General features: G+C 44.8%; 1 protein-coding gene across 1 annotated transcript in view; it reads right to left on the reverse strand.

Annotated features, from left to right (window-relative positions):
• Positions 1-17,939, reverse strand: part of DNAH10 (dynein axonemal heavy chain 10) — a 148,041-nt gene that overhangs the window by 47,389 nt on the left and 82,713 nt on the right. Inside the window, exons 39-47 of the mRNA XM_036874706.1 lie at positions 16,921-17,079; positions 13,517-13,652; positions 10,710-10,832; positions 9,143-9,277; positions 8,612-8,828; positions 6,047-6,166; positions 4,838-4,983; positions 2,441-2,593; positions 1,119-1,379 (exon numbers count right to left, since the gene is read on the reverse strand). Coding sequence (XP_036730601.1) covers positions 1,119-1,379; positions 2,441-2,593; positions 4,838-4,983; positions 6,047-6,166; positions 8,612-8,828; positions 9,143-9,277; positions 10,710-10,832; positions 13,517-13,652; positions 16,921-17,079 — 1,450 coding nt within the window. The remainder of the gene's footprint in view (positions 1-1,118; positions 1,380-2,440; positions 2,594-4,837; positions 4,984-6,046; positions 6,167-8,611; positions 8,829-9,142; positions 9,278-10,709; positions 10,833-13,516; positions 13,653-16,920; positions 17,080-17,939) is intronic.

Genomic DNA, 17,939 nt, shown 5'->3' on the forward strand with positions numbered 1-17,939 from the left:
GAATGTACTAAATGCCACTGAACTGTATACTTTAAAGTGGTTTTAATAGCTAATCTTATGTTGCATGAATTTTACCATAATTTTTTGAGAGGAGGTAAGAAAACAATTAAAGAACCAGAGAAACTAATCATCTGATCTGCTTTTGTTTCCCTAGATTTTCACATTAACTGACAAGTCAACGTGATATGAAACCAAAGCCCCAAACCAGCCCTCAGTTTGAGGTTGATTTGACTAGCACAGACCTCACTGTTTTGGAAGCGAATGGCTTAACGCAGGGCATGAACACGCCGGGTGACCACTGATCCCACACCTTTACGTTTCCTGCCTGGCCCTTCGAGACTTTAAGTGTGCAAGCCCGCTTTAGAAGGCAAATGCCAGGATCAGAAGGTCATTATTTAAATGAACGGGTTCCATTCATGGGGGTCACGTAAATCACAACGATAACAGGAATAACTAGTATCTAGTGAGTATCGGACATGTGCTGGGCACTGTGCCACACACTTTACATGCATTTTCTCCTTTCATTCTCCCAAAACCTAAGTGAGGTGGGTACCAGAATTATCTCCCTGTTCCAGAGGAGGATGGGGACTACGGGCTCTCAAGGGACTTGCCCAAGGAGCAGAATGGGGACGGACTCCAGAGCCCAAGTCCTCTAGTTGGTTCACTGCTGTCACTCAAGGTGGCCTATGTAACTCAGGGCCACATCACAGCTTCCATGGGCCCCAGGCACTTATGCCTTCATGGGTCCCTTCCTCCATAAAAATACATTATTTATATATATCTTATTATATATATTATATTCTTTATATTATTATATATATTACATGTTATTTATAGAAATAAAACTATATTTATACATTATTTTATTTAACTATAATTAAATATATTATCTTACATACATATTATGACTGCCTTGGTATAAAGATGAATATAATCCAGGCTGAATTATATTGATTCCTTTCTTCTGGTTTTGAAAGAAAGGAAAACATGTTCACAGTCTCCTAGAAGCACCGTGGGCTGCAGGCATTGTGTTTGCTGTGCCAGATGCACACATTGCTACCACGTTTCTACCCAACACATGGCCCTCCGGTTTAGACTTCTAATTAAAATCAAATTACCGAGGTATGGCCTTTGAGGATGGAGGAATAAATTAAGTGCAAAGACTCCTCTGAAGGAAATGGAATGTTGAAGACACTGAATAGCGAAATAAATCTCGGGTCGACTTCGTTGCGGCCTCCCCCCGCTTTCCCCATCGCAGCAATAAAGCCAAAGTCTCGGATGCTTTTACAGTTCAGCTCCTTCCCCCGATCGTACAGGTAGCCTTTTTCCAACAGCAGTTTCAGCAGGGCAATCGGCTGCTGTGTGCCATATTCGTCCACCTTGATTTTTTTTTTAAAGAAAAGGAAGAACAGTGGTATCATAAAGCAGAACTCAGCAACGCCTTTGCTGACCATCTAAACTAAATCTCATCTCTCCTCTCACTCTCTCGGAGCACTCTGGTTTGAGTTTCATTGGGCTTCTCAAAGTTTGCAGTTCTATATATTCATTTGTAATTTTTTAAAAAATCTGTGTCCCTGTCTAGACTGTAAGCTCCCTGAGGGCAGGAACTATATACGTTTTGCTCATCACTTCACAGCACCAGTCCCATAGGAGGTGCTCAATAAATATATCAGTTGGATGGCTGGCTGGAAAAACAAGTGTGTGGGTGGCTGTCTGGATGCAAAGATAGATAGATGCATAGATGGATGGGTGCATGCATGGATGCACAGATGCATGGATGGATGGATGGATGGATGGATGGATGTGTGGATGGATGGATGGATGGATGGATGGATGGATGGATGGATGGATGGATGGATGGATGGATGTGTGGATGGATGCATGGATGGATGGATGGATGGATCCTGGCTTTGCAAACAGTCCATCTGGAAGATAGATTTTTCAGGGAAAAAATGCTTCTGCAGAAAAGATATAAATCTAAATCCCAGTGCTAAGAAAACTTTGCACCTCTCAGGCTCCGGCCCCAGAAACACACCCATTGTGCAGGCGAAAGTTCCCTTTCCTTGGTAAATCCAGAGGAATCCTGAGGAAGTGCCTGCCCTCATGCTTCCCATGTAAATGGGGCTGAGAGCAGCATTCAAACCTGAAGTACAGCTCATTTAGAAATCTCTCGCTCAAACATATGCTGAATGTAGTTCAGAGGCTGCCTTGCTACCTACTTCCTTCCTTTGAGAAACTATGGAATACAATCTAAGGAAAGGGTCTCTCTGGTTAAGAAGACACTTCCTGTCACATTGTCCCTTCAGCTGGCTCCTCGTAACCTGGGCCCTGCAGACATTGTGCAGAATAAAGACAGGCGTTCTCACACTCACCCACTCCACGCACACACACGGCCACAAACACAGCACACTGCCCCGCCCCCGCCGTTAACCCCGCCAACCTTTGGCATGTTCATGTCATCCATGAACACCAGGAGGCGTTTCCCCATGGGTGGGCCGTACGTGTCTTTGGTTCGTTTTTCCACGTTGGCTTCTAAATTTCTTTGGATATCCATGGACGTGGTGCGGGAGGAGAAACTGACCATTAACACAATCTGAAACAGAAAGAGATTATTCCAAAAGGTGGTCTTTTTTTTCACAGTGCCTGCAGGGAATGTTTGATCGTAAGCTAGCATCTATTCTGCAAATTCGTTGGTATCTGAACTAACTTTTTTATACCCCAACGTGAGTCTGAACTTCATGCTATTTTTTTAGTGCTAAAGCAAGAATTCCTCTTTCCTTTTGGCAGGTGGTATGAAGCAATAACTGGTTGCCAGGTGTGACAATGCGGACTGGCTGGTGGGCTTGGCTCCGCACAGTTCTAACCAGGTGACCTCAGAGCCGTCACTTAACCTTTCAGAGCCTCGTTTTTCTCATCTGAAAGATGATTTTAACGACATCTTCTTGGACTACTTCATAGAGTGACTTTATTGTGTAAGATGAAATACACCAAGCTGTTTTCCAAATTGCAAAGCAATATTCAAACATAAGTTACTATCATGCCTGCTACATCTTAATAAATAAGTCAAAGACAGCATGAACAATCACTAGTTAGTCCTTGGAAGTAACCACGGAGAGAAAGGTGAGGGAGGTCCCTCGATTCCTGTGCGGGGCGCACATCCTCACGCACTCGTACTTGGGGCTTCTCCCCTGCCCCTTCTTAGAGTGATGGGTGAGAGTTCACTGATCAGTGGCTCCGACACTTAATTACGCATCAGAACCACCTGGAGGGCAGCCTGATGGGACCCCATCCTCAGAGCTTCCGATTCAGTAGGTCCCAGGGGTTTAAGCAAGTTTTCAGGCGATGCTTATGCTGCGGGTCCAGGGACCGCACTTTCAGAACCGCTGCCTTAGATAACACCCTTCTCCAAGGTGTCCACAAGCGCAGGTGCACCTGAGCTGAACATCTGAAGGTGAGTGTGCTTCTGTTTGTCATGAACGTATCCAGATATGTCTTGTTGGGCCGATAAGCAGCGGCTGCTGAGTCCCGGTGGGGAGGGTCACGGCGGGGTGGGGGGGCTTCTGAACGCGGCTTCCCTTTGCTCCATTAACTGGTAGGTCCTTCTGGCTGTAAACATCCTTCGTGTGCCCTCCACAATGGCATCCTCAGAGCTAAATAAACCATGCTTGCACGTGCTGGTATGTGAGTGACCTTGACCATCCATTCGTGGGCAGTGCATCCCAGCCCCGCCCACATCCCTTACGTGCCCATCGCAAAGCCAGGCTGACCACTCCCCGGCCCAGAGGGCCACGTGGCTTCCCGGAGCCTCTTTGCTACCGGAGGCACCAGCCTAAGGGAGAGTCAGAGGAAAGCAGTGGGGAAGTGCCTCCCCTCTGAGGTTCCAGAAGGCCAGAACAGGAATTGGGAGCTTAAATGACAGGCAACATTAACAAGGAACTGAGTCAGTGTGCGGACTGGGGACAAATATATGACAGCTGGAGATCCTGAAAATCACAGGTAGCTTCTTGGAGGAGATAACAGTCTTTACATGGTTATTAAACATAAAGTAGAACTTGTTTAAAGCCAAGAGAGTTGCAATGGTGAGCAGGTGGGCCATGCAGGAGCACTGTGAGTACACGGAAAGGAGAAATGCCACGCTCCTTCATAACATCTCGGTGCACCCGGCACATTCTGCACGATCGGGTTTCATGTACTCATTTTCGCGTTTGTCTCCCCTCCTAACAAGATCGGGCCTTAACAGCCTTGTTCACTGCTGTTTGCCCTGGGGCACCCAGACCCTCCCACATTTGACACGTGGCTGGAGGAAGGAGGGGAGAAACCACAAAATGGTGATGAGGAATGTGAGTGCAAGCCTCTAGACGACTCCCAAGCACCCTCACCTCCAGGCACCCACACCGTGTAGCCCCCTCCCACGCTGTATCAGGGTGGGCCACGGTGGTTTCTGTGTGACCCACAGAATGTGGCAGAAGCGATGGTGTGTGGTTTCCTGGGTCATATGAAGCATTGCAGCATCTGCTTTGCTATGCTGTACATTCATTCTGGGGGGAGCCAGCTACCATGTCAAGAGGACACCAGCAGCCCTTGGAGAGGCCCACGTGGTGGGGAACTGAGGCCGACCATTTCGGAAGAGGGTCCTCCAGCCACTGTCAAGCCTTCAGATGACCACAGCCCTGGTCAACTTGCAATCTCATGAGAGAGCCTGGGCTAGAACCACCCAGCTAACCCACTCCCAGATTCCTGACCTGCAGAAACTGACATAGTGTTTGTTGTATGAGCTGTTTTGTGTTGGGGTAATTTGTTACACGGTAATAGATAACAGATACAAATAATGACTTACATTAGTCTCTTCGTTCAGGTTTTTAAGAAAGTTCTGGGTAGTGGCTGTCTTGGAGGTGCCAGATTCACCAACCAAAAGAACAGGTTGCCTAATCTTAACCATTTGTTCCAGCGTCCAGGTCGTACGGGTTGTATCCACCGTATGAACTAAAGAATATATAAAGAACAGGAGCATCACAGAAATGCCAACAAGGTGTGCACTGGGCAACCTGGAGTTTCACAGGATCCCATAAATCCCATAAAAAGCATCAGCAAAAACCCAAGAGGTGACCTTGAAAATGTATATAAGGGTGAAATCATCTTAGGAGAACCTCAGCACCCCAACCATTATTTTTAATAGCTTTATGGAGGTATTACCCACATACCATAAAATTCACTCCAATTTTAAGTGTATAATTTGATGAGTTTCATGCATTTCTACAGCTGTGTCATCATCACCATATCCAGGTGTAGAACACCCAAACTGTTTTAATATCCAATTCTGATTTATACTCAGGATATTAAAAACTCAGCTTCTCCGCTGCATATGTCACTCACTTATCACTTATCAGGATTTGGTTTCCTGACCCACAACTTCCTCTGAAGAGAGCATAAAGCCTCAAACTCAGGTCTGGCTTACTCCTGCATTGGCAATTTTTAATCCTGATTGGTTCCTGAGAAAATATGTACACCTCACTCTAAAAGAACTCTATACAAACCAAAATCAGATATTCGTTTTGTGAAATGCTTCAGCCTCTATGTTATCCAAATAGCCAGAGGTGTGCACGTAAAATACGACTCAATACACGACGCCCACGGTACGCGACTTCTCAAGGCAGCATCTCTTACAAAACACTGCCTTGTTCATTCCTCTTTCACTCCTTCCTTCGTCCCTCCCCACGCCCAGCCAGCTCTGTGGGGCAGAAGGGAGCCTGTGCAAAGCGAAGGGAAGCAGACCAGCACCCTACCTCTTGCCCCGACCTGTCAGGATCCGCCTGCCCAGGGAAAGAGTTGAGAGGCACAGACATCTGAAGATGCCCACAGCCAGCAGCACATAAAAGGAATCCAAAGTGCCGCCCTCTTGGAAAAGCCCATGGCTCACGTTCCTCAGTTTCTCCCAACCAGCACTCCGGGTGGGACTCAGAGTACCACAGGGACCTCAGGATCTTTTTCCCTTCCTCACAGAATGAGAACCATACACGCTTAAACTGAGGGTTTGGTTCTCACTTACCCAGGATGTCAATAAATTTCCTCTCACGGGAATGAACATACTCTGGAACTAATTTATTCCATGGTATCCATTTCTTCTGTGTGGGATCAAAATGAAAGTCAAACAAGGTTGGAAGGTGACCTGTAACAAACAGTGGTCTGTTTCACTTAGATCGTGGACATGGAAATACAGAATCAGCTTTGGCACATGCTTGAAATGAACTAATGCTATTTGCTCCCTGGACAGAAACTTAATTGAATAGATAGATAAGGATGGATGGATAGATGGATGGATGGATGGATGGATGGATGGATGGATGGATGGATGGGTAGATAGAGATATGGGTAGATAGAGATAGATAAAAATGGATGGATGGATAAAGATAGATAGATAGATAGATTTAAATATAACTGGGCTAGGGAACCCAGGAAAAGGCTCAGAAGGGAGGGGATTGGAAGTCAGAGCTGTGGACATGGTGAAAAGTCTCATGAAGAGTGAAAAGAGGGTCTAGGACCAAATCCTGATGTGAAGGAGGGGCAGAGGAAGGGGACTCAACAAAGGAGACTTTGAAGGCATGGCCAGGATGGAGCAGGATGGAGGAAGAATGTTTCAAGAAGGCAGAAAGTGGTACCATGTCTGATGCTGGGACAAGGTCGGGGAAGCAAAGACCAGAAGGGGTCACCAGATCCGGCAACGAGAAGGCAGTGCATGTGCAGTTTGCGAGGAGCAGTTTGGGTAGAGATGTCTAAGAGCCGGTGGGATGGGATTGGTAGAGAGGGACAGATGGAAAATACAGGAGAAAGAGGAGAAAACCAGTGAAGCCAGGAGCCTGATGAGGAGGGTGGGGGTAGACCTCAAAGCACAGGGTGGGTCCAGCTGGGAGCTGGTCTCCTCTCCCCTGAGAAAGGAGACAGGAGAAGATGGGGGCTGGAAAAATTCCTATCTGACGGTGTCCATTTTTCCTGTTGAAGGAAGAAGGAAGGTCACCTGCAGAGAGAGGGGAGAGGGCCATATGGAGATTTGGAGAAAAAGGGAGAGGAACTGCCCCTGTGGGGACAGGAGAGGGAGTTCAAGTTCAAGACTGAATTTATGGAGGTGCCAGGCTTTGTGGTTGTGTGATTGTCTCAGTATCCCTCAGCCCCTGGAGAGGCAGAGAAAGCAGGCTTGGGTTTTCTCAGAGAGATTCGACAGAAGGGCAATTAGGCAAGAGGGGTTGAAGCGATAGGGCGGCAGAAAAGGATTCAGAAGGTTCAGAAGGTGGTAGCAAGAATGGCGGGGGGCGGGGGACAGTCCCCACGGGGCCAACTGGGATCACGTGTGGCAGGAATCACAGAAGCCGACTGTGAAGCAGGGAGTGGGAGGTATGCATTTATGAAGCAGACAGAACAGTGCCAGGTGTTATGAGCTAGGATGAGGTCAAGGGACACGGATCCTGGAGCTGAGTGCAGAAGGCATCTGGAACGGGGTTGTCTACACGGCCATTCAAGTCCCCAGGATGACAGCAAACTAGGGAGAAAGACCAGACCGGGACCAGCATCGTCCCTGATGGCAGCAGCACGTAGCCGGCGTGGTAGGCGTAGCTGGGAAGCACCCCCCGCAGCCTGCCGCCAAAGGAGACTCAGGGCCCCAAGAAAGTATGAGCAAACTACTCCCCAAAAGACCATAGACTTTTTTTATTGGGGTATAGTTGTTTTACAATGTTGTGTTAGTTTCTACTGTACAGCGAAGTGAAGTAGAGTTCCCTGTGCTACACAGCAGGTTCTCATTAGTTACCTATTTTATACATATTAATGTATATATGTCAGTCCCAATCTCCCAATTCATCCCATCCCCCCCTTTCCTCCCTTGGTGTCTGAACAAAGACCAAAGACTTTTACAACATCTTTTATTTGCTCAATGACTCTCCACTAGAAAGACCTATGATCATTTTACTTCGAGCTTTAAAAAGAACAGCCCAGGTAATGATTATAGAATACAACTGAGGTCTCCCTGCCAAGCCATATTCAAATGTCATTAAGAGACAGACAAAGAAGGATCCTAGTGTTAGCTATAGTTCTTGGAGAATGCCACATTTTCATCATATATGGTTCTTTGAGGATGCACATTTTTCATGCAAACAGTTAAACCTTAATATAATGATTTCCTATGAATGATCCGCAAATCCACACATGATTGTCTACTGTGCAAATACTCAGGAATAGAGCAGATGAATTAAGCTGTGGAACTTTAGAGAGAGAGAAAAAAAAGAGAGAAGCCCAAAGGAGAAGAAATTCAAAGGCAAGCACAATGTGAAAATTTTAAAGAGCTTAAACAGAGTGAAGGAAGCAAGCGCCTAAGCTAGGGGGGAAAAGGTTAGACTCAGCAAAAAAGGCCATCCAAGGGAGCTGGGCTCTGCTATAGCAGTTCACACATTTGAACGTCTCCTGAGGGTACCACTGGGTGCTCTGACCGTTGCACATTTCTCTACAGAAGCAAACAATCTGGAAAACCCATACGGGCATACATATGGAAAAGCAAGGTCACATCCTCTTAAAAACCTAACCAAAAACATTCTGAGTAGGAAAACAAGCTACCTTTGGTTCCTACCTGGCAGTTCCCCAGGGTTGGCCCAAACCCCTTCCGTATCAGCAGTAGGCAAAGAAGCGATGCGTTTAATACATTCATCAAATTTAGCTCTTCCATCCTCGAGCAGGGAAGCGCCCAGAGAGCAGTACAGAGCCTCTAAGAAGTAGCACTCCAGAAGATCGGGGTCCTCGATTTCTCCCTCTAGTAACGAATCCAGCATCTTGGTTAACTGGGTTACCTGGTTCACAGGAAAACACCTGGGTCAGTCCATATATTCCACACACCCCCACCAGGGTCAGTTCTGGTCATAAATCCCGGGATCCCAGATCCCAAAGCGGTGGGAACTGTATGACCCGCCATATTGGTTTCAACAGATGGAGCCCAGTATCTTGTCTTGCACAGGGCCACAAAAGGAAGTATTGTGTCTTCCTTGTCAGTAGCTGGCAATGTTAGAACTTACCCATCTGGCATCTTTGCTCCCCTTGAAAGCCCACTGGGGGGGTCCATCTTTAGGGAAGAATTTCTTTTTTGCCAACAAAGATCCTTACTTACCATATTTAGGTTTGTCTGTGGAACTATTGTCTTCAGCTTCTCTCCTTGTCTTCCATCCACTATTCCTTCTACTATCACATCAATGAGATAGGGTACATATTTCTCAAACAGACTCTGTAAATCACCTTGATCCACCTATAAAAGAGCAGAATTTCAAAGCATTTTCAAGGGTTCCTTTATTTAAATGGAAGTTCGTGGGAAGCTTTGCTTGTAAAAAGAGGGGGTGAGAGGGAACCTCCCTGGTGGTCCAGTGGCTAAGACTCCACGCTCCCAATGCAGGGGGCCCGGGTTCGATCCCTGGTCAGGGAACTAGATCCCACATGCCACAACTAAGAGTTCGCATGCCTAAACTAAAGATCCCGCATGCCACAACTAAGACCCGCCTGGAGCAGCCAAATAAATAAATAAATGTTTTTTAAAAAAAGAGGGGGTGAGAAATATTTTCTGATGAATGAGAAATTTGGCAGGTGAGTAAACTCTGATAACTCATATATTTGTAGAGAAATTTGTCCTTTATAATGCTCTTCCATTTCATCATGAAGCCTTTGATTTCACTGACCTGGGAGGGAGGTGCCATAAAAGGTCCCATTTGATAGAAAAAACGCTGATTATCTTAGAGTTCAAATGATATGGCCACAGTCATTGAGCAAAGAGTGCAAAGCAGTGGAAGGTCCTTCTCCCTACCAAGGCATTGATGACCACCAGGGATTGCATGGGTGGTCATCCCCCATTTGACAGTGTGCCTCAAATGGTCCCATCATGTTTCCCTTGGTCTTCTTTGGGGTAATTATGTCCTGGTTTCCAATTCACCATCAGCCTAGTGGTCCTTCTAGAGATGCATCCTGTGTGGTCATGGTGTCCCAGGTGTGGTCAAGCCACAACGTTCACATGACTGTCACATCTATCTCTGCAGCTTTCAGTGAAGCCTACCATTAAGACAATACACATTTTTGAGCAGCCATGTGATACGTCACAGGGTTTGAGGTCAACTGAAACCATCAGATCTCAATTCCATGACAAACTAGGTCCTTCACACACTGTATTCATCCAACTGAGCAAAGCAGGAGGAGCTGGGCACCTAATAGAGACAAGTCTCCCAACTCCTGGGCTTGGCTGGATAAGGGGTTGCCAACTACAACGCATAAGCCAAATCTGGCCTGCCACCTCTTTTTGTAAATAAAGTTTTATTGGTACATTGCTATGCCCATTCATGTACTGTGGCTGCTTTCATACCACAGTGGCGGGGTTGAGTAGTTGCAAAAGAAACCATATGGCCCACAAAGCCTAAACTATTTACTCTCTACTCTTTCACAGAAAAAATTTGTCGCCCCCTGGTCTAGACTATCAAAATCACTACCTATCCCACCTGCTGCGAATTATCTGGAAATCTAATAAGGGTGTCTTCCATGTTTTTATCCAACTTATTGATAACATTAAGTGCTCAAGATCCTGGGCAGGTCAAGGTCAAGGTCATGGCCTTCAACAACAAACATCCCTCTGAGTTATGTTTATCCAACTAGCCACCAATACTAGTAACTGGTAAATTCATTTTGGGAATAACTTTCACCTTGTTTTGTATTTGATTAACCCATTTTTTCCAGTATGGTTGATATTTCAAGTTTTTAGGATCCACATAAACCATTCCACATCGAGACACAGTCGCAGGGGAGGCATACTGTAAATCTCCAACCTGGAGAAATAAACAAAATCAGTGTTTTCTGCAGCTATAGACAACTGGAATACATGTTTTAAAGCCGTTGCTTGTACAGAGTTTTTACAAATGCATAAAACCCAAGTCATACCCCAGTTAACACAGCTTTTATGAGGTTTCTAATTGAACACTTAGGCTTATCATGGGAAGATTATGCTTCTCTGATGTAGCACTTTTTAAGTTTCTTTTACCATAAAATTAATATGAAAATTAACATGCTGTAGAATATCTGACCAAAATTAAAAAGTATAAAGAAGAAAATAAGTTATCCAAAATCCCACCACCAAGAAACAAACACTGTTTTGGAGTGTTTTCCTTTCAGTCTTTTTTCTTTATTTTTTATAACATAATTGAGATCAGGGAATATGAAACTTAATAAGTATGCATCTAACAGCAATATTAACACACCAGTCTCTCTTTATCTGAAAAAAAGACACAGTTCAGTCAGTGAATAAAATAATGATATGCACAAATACTCATACACGGACAAATTTTGCAGGCCAAGTTAGGAATGGCATTAGCATTAAGCTAGAGTGAAAGCAAGTCTCAGGACCACAGCTGTGAAACAGGTTCAGAGGATATGACAGAAAGTTTGAAAAATGAAGATAAGATAAAGGCAAACAGTGAGAGAGAGAGAGAGAGAAAAAAAAAGGCAACTATAGGGCTTCCCTGGTGGCGCAGTGGTTGAGAATCTGCCTGCCAATGCAGGGGACACGGGTTCGAGCCCTGGTCTGGGAGGATCCCACATGCCGCGGAGCAACTAAGCCCGTGCGCCACAACTGCTGAGCCTGCGCGTCTGGAGCCTGTGCTCCGCAACAAGAGAGGCCGCGATAGTGAGAGGCCCGCGCACCGCGATGAAGAGTGGCCCCCGCTCGCCGCAACTAGAGGAAGCCCTTGCACAGAAACGAAGACCCAACACAGCCATAAATAAATAAATAAATAAATTTATAAAAAAAAAAAAAAAAAAAAAAAAGGCAACTATAAACTCCAGCCAAAAGAAATGGCTCTAAAAGAATGTAAATGTATCACAGTCCCTGGATTTCTTGCTTTGCTAGCAAGTATATCACAGTATACTAGTTGGCTCTACAGTAAGTATTTCCTTATTCATAATGATGTAAATATGTTTACTGGTTTAACTGACTTAGCAGTATAGTATTCTATGGAGGGGGGTGGGCTGATGGTATAAAAGATGGACCCTCACTTTCATAGCAGTCAGTCAACAGATAATGTGTAACCTTGATAAAGGAAGAAATAGCACGCAAAGTGGGTTCCTTTAGACACTAGCAGAGTAACCATCAGAAGAAACAACTCAAGTGTGAAATGTAGTTACCTCTGCGATACAGTAAGGAGGGATGAGGGCAGCAGGTAGAGAACACAGTTGTACTCATCATAAATTCTTCTGCATTGTTTGGGTTTTCTTCAATCATCTATATCTATAACTATTTTAATAAACATTTTAGTCTACAAATAACAAATGCAGGAGAGGGTGTGGAGGAAAGGGAACCCTCCTACACCGTTGGTGGGAATGTAAGTTGGTGCAGTCACTGCGAAGAACAGTATGGAGGTTCCTTAAAAAAACTAAAAATAGAGCTACCATATGATCCAGCAATCCCACTCCTGGGCATATATCTGGACAAAACTATAACTCAAAAAGACACATGTACCCCAGTGTTCATTGCAGCACTATTTACAATGGCCAAGACATGGAAACAACCTAAATTTCCATCGACAGATGTATGGATAAAGAAGATGTGGTACATATATACAATGGAATACTACTCAGCCATGAAAAAGAATGAAATAATGCCATTTGCAGCAACATGGATGGACCTAGAGATTATCATACTAAGTGAAGTAGGTCAGAAAGAGAAAGACAAATACCATATGATATCGCTTATATGTGGAATCTAAAATATGACACAAGTGAACTTATTTACGAAACAGAAACATACTCACAGACATAGAGAAGAGACTTGTGGTTGCCAAGGGGGAGGGGGAGGGGGATGGGGGAGGGATGGATTGGGATTTTGGGATTAGCAGATGCAAACTATTATATATAGGATGGATAAACAACAAGGTCCCACTGTATAGCACAGGGAACTATATTCAGTATCCTGTGATAAACCATAATGGAAAAGAATATGAAAAAGAATGTATATAAATGTATAACTGAATCACTCTGCTGTACAGCAGAAATCAACACAACATTGTAAATCAACTGTACCTCAGTAAAATAAATTTTTTAAAACATAAACATTTTAGGGACTTCCCTGGTGGTACAGTGGTTAAGAATCCGCCTGCCAATGTAGGGGACATGGGTTCGATCCCTGGTCCAGGAAGATCTCACATGCAGCAGAGCAACTAAGCCCGTGCGCCACAACTACTGAGCCCGCATGCCACAACTACTGAAGCCCGCACGCCTAGAGCCCCTGCTCCGCAACAAGAGAAGCCACCACAATGAGAAGCCCGCGCACCGCAACAAAGAGTAGCCCCCATTCACTGCAACTAGAGAAAGCCCACGTGCGGCAATGAAGACCCGAAGCAGCCAAAAATAAATTTAAAAAATTAAAAATGTAAATAAAAAATTAAAAGTTAAAAAATAAACATTTTAAATTTTAATTAAAAGAAAGACATATTTGAAATCATTTTTCATCACTACTTGCCTCGAAGAGCAGGGCACAGTGTGCTTGAAGCCGAATACGCTCACCATTGGCCAACGTCAGCAGCTTGTTGTCGTCCATCACAGAATTCATGTTCTCCACCCACAGAGCGTCCACATCACCATCAAATAAAATATACCTGCGGCAACCAGAGAAAAGTGAGCCCTGTAAGGCTTCCAATTATGGAACTTGGTGTAACCTCCTTGTTCATGTTGAACGTCTTTTCCCAGGGTTTTCTTTTTTTCTTCTTTAAAGATTTTTTTTTTTGATGTGGACCATTTTTAAAGTCTTTATTGAATTTGTTACAATATTGCTTCTGTCTTATGTTTTGGTTTTTTTGCCACGAGCCATGTGGGATCTTAGCTCCCTGACCAGGGATCGAACCCGCGCCCCCTGCATTGGAAGGCGAAGTCTTAACCACTGGACCACCAAGGAAGTCCCCCAGGGTTTTCTAACCAGGATCTGAGATAGAGCACCCTACTTGGTCCAGAGGTTTGACCCAATAAAATAATAATAATAATATAGATTAATTAATTAATTAATTATATATAAACTATTTGAGTTAGTCACCAACATTTAAGAATCAGGAAACCTGACCCAACAATCCGGATTCCCTGCTTCCCTGGCAAACAGGAAGGTCTGACAGTACAGACCTGCATTCCCGCATGGGAACAACGCGCTGCTGCTGGTAGTAGCTGCCCATGAAGACAAAGTGCCCCAGTCCACCTCATTCTTTTCTTGTACATTTTTTTTTTAAATTTTATAGTTACTTTATTTATTTATTTATTTATTTTTGGCTGTGCTGGGTCTTCGGTTCGTGCGAGGGCTTTCTCTAGTTGCGGCAAGTGGGGGCCACTCTTCATCGCGGTGCGGGGACCGCTCTTCATCGCGGTGCGCGGGCCTTTCACTATCGCGGCCCCTCCCGTTGCGGGGCACAGGCTCCAGACGCGCAGGCTCAGTAGTTGTGGCTCACGGGCCCAGCTGCTCCGTGGCATGTGGGATCTTCCCAGACCAGGGCTCGAACCCGTGTCCCCTGCATTAGCAGGCAGATTCTCAACCACTGCGCCACCAGGGAAGCCCTCATTCTTTTCTTAAATCTGAGCATCAGCTGCTATTTACCACTGGTTTGGACACCTAGTCCTCTTATGGTCAAGTTAAAAGGATTTCATATATCCATGTGTACTGGATTGAATGGTGGCCCCCATAAGATAGGTCTATCCAGAACCTGTGAGTGACCTTATTTGGAAAAAAGGTCTTTGCAGATATAATTCAGGTAAGGATCTTGAGATGAGATCATCCTGGATTATCCAACAAGTATCCTTACATCGGGGGAAGCCACGTGAAGACGGAGGCAGAGATTGGAGGGATGTGGCCATAAGCCAAGCAATGCCTGGGGTCACTAAAGCTGTCAAAGGCAAGGGAGGACCTTCCTCTAGAGTCTCCAGAGGCAGTGCTACCTCATCTTTATTTCAGACTTCTGGCCTCCAGAAATGAGGAAGAATAAATTTCTGGGGTTTTTTTTTTTAGCCACCCAGTTAATGGTAATTTGTTACAGAGGTCCTGCAGAAGCTAATACACCATGTAACTTGGCCCATTTCACTCCCTGATGCTACCTGCTGGGCCCCTAGGAGCATATGCATTTGCAAAGCCCTGGTTTACACACCATCCATCCTGGCAGGAGATCTACTTTGGCTTCAGGGCCTCCGGTGTTCAAGCTACGTGACCCTTCAGTTCTGTGGCTGTAATGGGTTACGTCACAGCAAAGCCCATCCCCAAAGGAGACTGTGTTGGACAGGGGATTCTACTGTGTTGGAATGCTGATTTGATATTGCTTCCATTTAATTCACTGATATGAGTAGTTGGATTTTTCCAGCATTAACCTTTTGGTTTATTTTCTTCCAGTATTCTTTTTTAACTTTTTTATCTTAAATAATTTCAAACTGACAGAGTTGCAAGAATAGACTAGTGCAAAGAACTGCCATATGCCCTTCAACCAGATTCTCCAGTTGTTAACTTTGCCCCATGGATGCTCTTTTGCTCTCTCTCTGTTTTCCTGAATCATCTGAAAATAAGTTGCGGACATGACGCCCTGTATTCCTAAGTGCTTAAGCGTGTGTTTCCTAAGAACAAGCACCTTCTCTTATATAACCACAGTACAATTATCAAAATCAGGAAATTTAGCATCGATAGAATACTATTAGCTAATATACAATCCATGTTCAAATTTCACCAACTGTCCCAAAAGAAAGTCTCCATTTTACAGCATCGTAGGAAGACTAGATTCAGGCTACAATCAATAGATGCTAAAAGCGTCGGGTGAAGGTTTGATGAGGAATAGGGTATTTACATAGTCTTAGGGTATCTCCCCACACCTTGCATATCAATTGCAGAAGGAAAAATGGCAGATACCACCCTAACCTGATGATCAAAGTTAAAATCACCAATAAGGGGGCAAACCAGTATCACGTGCTTCCGATGAGATGCCGAGAAGGGCACCATGTCACTTCTGAGAGATTCCTGCAAGGACACGTAGCCTGCATCCAATTACGAGGAAGCAACAGACAAACCCAAACTGAGGGCATTCTGTGCAGCAGCTGGCCTAGAATCTTTCAGAACATCAAGGCCATGAAAGATAAAGAAAACCTAAGGAACTGCTTGAAATTAGAAGACGTCAAGGAGATAGGACAACCGAGCACAGTGTGAAATCCTGGATTGATCCAGAATCAGGGGAGGATTGCTAAAAAGAGTCTGTTCCAAAACTCATCAGTTGAGACATTAGACTCGTTATTTAAGGGTTTTTTAATTAATGGGGTTGGACTAGAATATACGATCGGGATCATCCCTGGGTTTACTTGACAGGTGTCACGGGAACAACTAACACTGGAGAAGGCTTTTTACCGGATGTTCCAATAGAGCATTTCCCCTCCCGGCCTCACTAGACCCTCACCGCGGTGGGCAGTGACTGGAGCAGGGCAGGCAGCCTCAGCCACGCCTGCAGGTGAGAAAGTGCAGCTCTGAAGGGTGTTCCAGCACTTTCCACGATGCTTTGTTGCCTTTCCTTGACTTACCTTGCCATACAGTCAGCCTTGTGTGGTGCCTCTGTTTGAGGGCTTGGACTCTGATGTCCCAAGTTCAAATCTCTGGCCTTGGGGCAAGCTCTTTCCTCCCCTTCCCTGGATCTCAGCTTCCTCCATGGTAAGCTGGGATCCATTGCAGTCAAGGAGCATGATTTAGACAACACATAAACAGCACTGAGGTGGTACCTGGCCCTTCGCGAGCAGAGCCTCCTGAGACTGTTTGCTTCCAAGCATGAAACTGCAATACCATACATCATTTGTTTCTTTGTAAGCTTTGGCTAATTCACTATGAACCCACCCAGGCTCTCCCCTCCCTACAGAGATACTCACTTTCGCTCCTTCTTATCCGTCGGCTTGTTGATCTCCCTGAAGATGTTGGACAGCACCCCATCTGTCCAGTCTCGGGTGGTGGGGTCCAGGATGCCGTAGAGCTCTATGACACTCATAGCCTTGGGGTTCAGGACATACAGCTTTGTCACCAGCCCAAGCCTAAATCGAAGGAGAGGCTTCAGCCGTGGCTCAGGCAGACTAAACGCATTAGGAGAACAATCTAGGTCACCCATGCGGGGGATTAGATCCCCTGTGTTTTCGATCCAATCCAAAATTTAAAATGCAAACCATCCAAACTCTGCACTGGGCTTCCCACTCTCTGTTAATGACTTATACTAAACGCAAGGGAACCACCTTTCACCAGGAACGTGGCCCCAGCACAAGTGAGGTCTGAACTGATAACACGGCTTTGACTTCTGAGGGCAACAGACGCTAACCTTCATGTATATTTCATATTTGTGTATTTACATATTCATGCATATGGCACATTTATGTAAATATTTCACAACTACTGTATAGGAGATTATTGTCACCAGGATAACGTAAAACCTTTGAACCCCTGATGTTCAATCCCTCATATTTACAGAACGACAACTGCTCTGCGTTGCTGGCTTTACAAATCATGTGGACAGGGTATTTCCCACTATAATGCCTGTAAATTCCCACAGTGCCGTGGGATTAATTCATCTACAGAAAACTAAAGTTCACACAGAACATAGTTTATAATTAACAAAATAAATAAATAAAAATAATAGTGGCATATCTATACTCACATCTGTACGTGACAGTTCTATAAATTGTCTAACAATGAATTAATTAAAGAATGAAATACAGGATGGCTATGGAATAACCCTCTTAAAATCAGTAAGCCATCGTCCACTGATTTCCTCATGAGAAACATAAGAAGAAGGAAGAAGGAATGACAGTCACTTACTCGATTGGATTTTATAGCCTATCTAGAACTGGTAAAGTCACAAAGATTATAAGGCTTGATTTAGATTTTTGCTGGAACATCAGCA

Source organism: Balaenoptera musculus, chromosome 14 (assembly GCF_009873245.2).
Source record: "Balaenoptera musculus isolate JJ_BM4_2016_0621 chromosome 14, mBalMus1.pri.v3, whole genome shotgun sequence".
Taxonomy (NCBI): Eukaryota; Metazoa; Chordata; class Mammalia; order Artiodactyla; family Balaenopteridae; genus Balaenoptera; species Balaenoptera musculus.